The 6,120-nt window shown below is 49.2% G+C and overlaps 1 protein-coding gene across 1 annotated transcript in view; it reads right to left on the minus strand.

Annotated features, from left to right (window-relative positions):
* The window catches only part of LOC141427150 (uncharacterized), a gene marked incomplete in the record, with an annotated part of 38,528 nt that overhangs the window by 6,031 nt on the left and 26,377 nt on the right, over positions 1-6,120 (minus strand). The window contains 5 exon segments of the mRNA XM_074086383.1: positions 1,390-1,484; positions 1,487-1,565; positions 1,765-1,976; positions 2,169-2,308; positions 2,569-2,609. Of these exon segments, the coding sequence (XP_073942484.1) occupies positions 1,390-1,484; positions 1,487-1,565; positions 1,765-1,976; positions 2,169-2,308; positions 2,569-2,609 (567 nt within the window).

A 6,120-nucleotide genomic window follows, 5' to 3' on the forward strand; every position in this document is an offset into this window, starting at 1 on the left:
GGACTATCGTAATTTGGTGATAAAGAAAACTTTCATTTCTTAAAATTAATTGATGCTACTTAAAAATCTGATATTTTTTTCTGTTAATTAGGAATTCTTATTGTGCGAGAAAGGGGAAGTGGACTGTATAGAAATTTCGAAAGAGCAACGAGAGGAAAGTCGGGATGGTGAAGGAACGTGCCGGAAGCAAAATATGGCGTCCCGCGACAAATTAATAAATAAAATGAAAAAGCACGCGAAATAATAGCTGCTGTAGGAAGCTCTCACCTGAGAACTCCTCGTCTGCTGCAGGGCAGGATCTTAGGGCGTCGGTAACGGGCACCGTTGGCTCGAAGTCTTCAGCTCCTCCGGAATCACTGTTAACTCTTACCTCTGGTGTCGTACTTAGCCTTCAGATCAGCGCAGGGGTGCAGGGAGGCTTCAGCAGCAGCACTGAGCTTACGTTAAATTTAAAAACTACGGTTTGAAGGAAAGCTTGTAAAGTTTGGGCAGCGTAACGGCTGTTACAATTAAAATTCTTAAAATAATATTAAAAAATAGAGAATGAATGGCGCTCCAGCTGACGAGTCAGCTGGTTTTGTTAGCGAAAAAGTGGAGGGGAGCGGTTATTCGGATGTCGGTAGTTATAACAATTAAGGTGTGGCCACCGTGAATAAAAAATATTAGGAGGTAAACGCTCCTGACATCTGGCAATACTGAACACTTATCGATAAAAAAAGTTACAAGCGTTTCAAAAATTTTCAGACACTCCATTATGCGTGTCAACTTAACGAATAAGAATACACCTTAATTACTAATCGATGCTCATTCGATTCCAGGTGTCTATCGAGCTTAGTTTCAAGGTGGCTTTACTGAACCATTGCTTATTTCTAAACTCGAAGTACAAAAGCAGTGTTTCATTCCGTGCTATCATCCGCAGAGTAATGTGATAGAATGTGTTAATCGGATGACAGACCGTGATACAAAAACTGTTTGTCAAGTAAGCATCATCCGCAGAGTAATCTAATAGAACGTGTCAATCGGGTGATAAGCAGGTACAGAAACTGTTTGCCAAGCAAAGCATACGCAGAGTTATCTGACAGAACGTGTTAACCGGGTGATGGGCCGAGCCGAGATCTACGAATAATTATTACGAATTACAAAAACTGTTTGCCAAACAAACTATCATCCGCAGAGTAAATTGTTAGAATGTATTAATCGGATCATAGGCCGGGGTACAAAAACGGTTTGCCAAGCAAGCTATCATCCGCAGAGTAAGTAATCGTGATCGGTTACTTAGTGTAAGAGAGAAAAAGAGGAATAGATATACTTGTTTTTTCGGGCTTTTTGGACAGACTAATGATTGTGGAGGTCTAGTAGTTTAGTAGAGACGTAGAGTATTGCAGTTACCTGGTACGCGAGGTACACGGCCAGCCAGTGCGTGTTGGGCGCGGGCGCGGGCGCGGCGGCGGCCACGCGCGGCGGCGCCAGCGGGTGCGCGGCGCCAGCGACACCGACAGCTCCATGGGGCGCTCCTCCACCACGAACGTGCACACCACCTCGTTCGTCGACGGGTGCACCGTCACCTGCCAACACGCCGAACACGCTTTAGCCCTACGCCACCCTCACACTGGTCTCCTACGCCACACGTGTATCGAGTGTGTGGCACAGGCATTCAAATAAAATGTGTCGCCAGAGTGGCCCACATGGAAACGGGAAGTCGTATGGTGATGCGGCCGCGTTCCGTTTAGTGTCCGTAATAATAAGCCGCGGTCTCACTCCCACCTCAGCGTCGGGCAGCGCGGCGGCGGCCACGGCCTGCAGCTGGTCGCGCACGAGGGCGGGCGACACGTGCGCGCGCAGCAGGCGCTCGAGCGCGCGCGCCTGGCGGGGCGGCGCCGCCCCCCACCACCCCGCGCAGCGCGCCCCCGCCCAGCGCGCGCAGTGGTACAGCGCGCGGCACGCCAGCACCCCCACGTCCAGCGACGACGACGGCTCTGCAACAAACAACGCGTCCCCAATCAGCCGCAGGATGGGACACACACACGGCCTCCACTTGCTGCGGCCTGGCGCTGGAAGCGGCCTGCATCCACTGTGAACCTACGGCTTTATCCAGCATAACACGCCATTATTGAAATTGATAGCTCATCTCACGACCCTGACGGGAATCGTATCGGGGCTGTTCGTACCGTCCAGCGAGAGCGCGGGGGGGGTGAGGAACATGTGCGTGCAGTGCGCGGGCGCGCTGGTGTCCAGCGCATGCGCCGCCACGGCGGGCGGCAGCAGCCGCAGCGCTAGCGACGCCAACTCCTCCGCGTGTCGCCCCTCTCTGCAAAAACACTACTTTTTAACAATAAAATAAATAAATAGTACATTGATAACCAAGGGTGGAACATGACTCATTTCACCTGAGACATTTCTGGCGCTCGAACGAAGTAAGAGCACCAATAGTTCGAGGGGAAATAGGTCATTTCACCCGAGTTAGACACTCGCTTGTGACGCTTGTGTGATCCACGCCACAGGCCGTGCGCGGCGTGAACAAGCATTGGGTGGGCGCGTCTGCTGCGGCCAGTCGTGCAGCCCGAGTACCTGAACAGCTCCAGGTAGTGATGCACGAGGTCTGAGCGGGCGAGGGTGGCGGTGACGCAGACCGCGTCGGCAAAGCAAGTAGGCTAGACGCGCTACGCTGTGGTGTCGTGAACGGCACCATCGAACACGTCTCCTCGCCCACCCTGCGGGACACAAGACACAAGATCACAGCCAGCGGCTAGCTAGTGTGGTGACAGGCTCTTTCTCAACATAACTACTGTCAACTATTCAGCCCTACCTAACAGACTCTGTTTCGGCTGGACGATCAGAAAATGTATCCGTAACTATTAACCCTTTCGGTGCGGAAAACTTATATACAAAATCTATCCAGTGTGCCTGGTTCAGTGTGAAAATAATATCTCAGTCAGTAAAAGAATGAACTCGTCAACATCCCATAAAAAAAAGATAGTGAAAATGTTGACATGTTTGAATGTTGGTTAATTGGTTAATCACTCAATCATGCAGTAACGGGACGAACATCGTCTAACTCAAATGAGACTGGGCAGAATACGTTTGCCGGATGCATCCGGATCGCTGGGCCAAAATGGCCACTGATTGGATTCCATGCGACACGGGCACCGGAGCAGAGATAGATCCAAAGGAGGTGACGGGTCGATTGGGTGCGATTTCAGCCGGACTGGAGACATTTTGCCGAAGTCAAAGACAAGTGGATGAAGAAAAGGGAAGCTTTTGCCCAGCAATGGGACACTGAATGGCTACTTGAAAAAAAAAAACCTTATGTTCTGCTCTCTCCGACGACGGTTAACCGCGTTGTAACAGTACATTGTGTCTTAAGGGCGGTAAAGAAGGAATTTCAAACGAGAGTCTATTAGAAGACCGAAGTCGAAGACCGAGGGCTTTAATCTTTAATGAGTCGATGTTTGTAATTCTAGTACCGCCCGTGCGACATACAATGTTTTTCATCACATTTGCGAGTAAAATTGTATATTTCTAAAAGAAAAACTGATATTTTTCAAAAATTGCCGATACGGCTGACTGCGCTCTCAGCACATTAAGGTCGAGGGTTTTATTTGGGGGGTTGCAACCAAGGCAGCCTACATGTTACGACACAGTTTACGAGCAAGTGTGATGAAAAATTAGGGGGAACGCAGTTTGATGCGAAGGGGAATTAGGATAGAGCTACTAACTTGAGTGTGTGTAGCGTCATGTGCAGCAGTTCTGTCAGGCGCGAGAGGGGGGGCAGCAGCGCGCGCAGCAGGAGGGGGGCGCGCCGCCGGCTCCTCCTCGCTGCCGCCCTCCTCCGGCCACGCCGCGAGCGTCTCCGCTGCCGGGATACGATATTTAGGTTATTTTATTTGCTGATGTGTACTTGACAGTTGTCCCAAATGTTAAATTGTCTCGCCACTTGACTATATTTACTAAATTAATCCCCTGTTTCACTATTCATTGATTAGATTTATTTGACGGATAGATGTGACGACGTCACATTTATCCGTCAAATAACACTAATCAAACGGGTGGTGAAACAGCCTCTTCGGTTGGTAGGTATAGCAAAAATATCTCAGTATGTTAGTGTCACACCAAAATTAGTATTCGCAACCGAAACCGAATTTTAATATATTTATATTCAGTGAAACGTTTTCATTTACATTATCGATACACGAAAATTAAAAAGTCGCAAATGACAATTTATTTTCGCTGTAACTTAAAATTTCACACACAATTAAAGCGAAAATCAGGATGTATAATTGGTCCATTAAACCCATTTCGCCCTCGCTCAAATGTCAACTCGCTTGGACACCACTTGTCGACACACACTCACCGTCGTGCAGCACGAGCGGCCTGGCGCTGGCCAGCAGCAGCGCGTGCGCCAGGTACTTGTAGGCGTGGTGGGCGGGCGCGGCCAGCGCGGCGGCGGCCGCCCCCAGCAGCGCCCTTGGGTCAGCCGGGCCCACTCCAGGCGCGCGGCCGGCAGCGCGGCCACTCCAGGCGCGCCGCGCACGGCAGCAGCCCCGCCAGCACCACCACGCGCGGCGCCGTCGCCCGAGCAGCGCCCTCGGTGCCGGCGTCGGCTGGAGGACAAAAGGTTGCAATGTCTTACGGCTCGATTCCAGGGCACCCAGTTGGTTATTCGCGCCGCAGCGGCGCACCACCAGCCCTAGAGCTGCCCACTCGATACATGCCATAGCTAAAGGTCCTATACTCTATCAAATTCTCTGTGACCGCATCAAAATCGATCCATCCGTTTAATAGCGACGATGTCACAAATAGACAAACAAACATTTACGACACTCAAACGCGACACACGGAAGGTTTTCCAGGACGCAACGACAATATCGGCAACGCGTCCACTCGCTCGCCCGGCGGCCGCCCGAACGGTTAAGTCAGACTCATTTCCCATTTCCCAAACAGAATCATTTCACATCCACCTACTGTAAAGTAGACCCTCTTCACTTTCACACCACTTTGATCGTTAAGTACTGTCAAATAAAATTTATTTCTCAAATAAATCCAAGGAAACAATATCATGTCACTTGATGATGAAATCATATCGGAAAGAATAACACTTATTTGAATAAAAAAAAACCACTCGTTTTAGATATAAACCGTGTATGTGTTTTTTTTATATTCTCGCCAAAATACTCTTTTTTAATTGCCAGTATGCCATATATAGTCAATAAAAGAAAATAAAACCCACTGAAACAAAAGACATTGTCTTTGCTGGCCACGGCCAGCAATGTTGTATGAAATTCCATTACTATCCTCTAATTTTAAATTAGAACGAATCTTCAATAAGTGCTATACAATAACGTATTTGGCGTTCTATGACCACGAAGATAAGGACGACATTTCCTTGGATGTTTCAGAAGAAGTGAATTAGTTACCAAGTATCTTGAGCAGGACGGAGAACAGGTTGTAGTTGAGGTCCGGCGCGAAGATATCGCGCCACTCGGGGGCAGCGCGGCCACGTGCGGCGCCGGCTCGCGCTTGACGCACTCCGCGCGGACCGAGCCCACGAACCGAGCCACGCTGACGAACAGGCCCAGCACGGCGCGCGCCAGCAGGGACACCTGGGGGGGATAGTACATCAGTGTCGTGGCCTGGAACTAGGCAATTGCTGGCTGAGTATAAGTATTAAACGGACCAGCTTGCGAGTACTAATACGAAGCCAGCAATTGCTATTCCAGCCGAGACTAATATAAAGCTTTTCTCAAAAATGTGAATAATTCTGAAATAGAATAGGTAAACTTTTTCTCAAAAATTAAATTAAATTTAATTTTATTAATATTTTCTTATGCTTTCCGCCTTTTTTCATTAAAAATAAGCTGCAAGTGTATTTTCCACCGAAAACAAGACAAGCTTGTGATGTTGGGCGCGGGGGCCCATGCACATTAAGCGAATCCTGGTTGGGTTTAGGACAGGACTCGCTTATTTAAAGCTAGCTCAGAGGTCTCGCTCGAGAGGGAGATGAAGGAACAGAAGTGTTTACCCAAAAATCCAACACCAATAAGTTTAATTCTACGCGTACGGCGGGAAAGGTCACGCGGGCCTTCTAACGTCAAAGGACGGTCTTTACGTTATGGTGGCGGC

Source organism: Choristoneura fumiferana, chromosome 4, assembly GCF_025370935.1.
Source record: "Choristoneura fumiferana chromosome 4, NRCan_CFum_1, whole genome shotgun sequence".
NCBI classification, from domain to species: Eukaryota; Metazoa; Arthropoda; class Insecta; order Lepidoptera; family Tortricidae; genus Choristoneura; species Choristoneura fumiferana.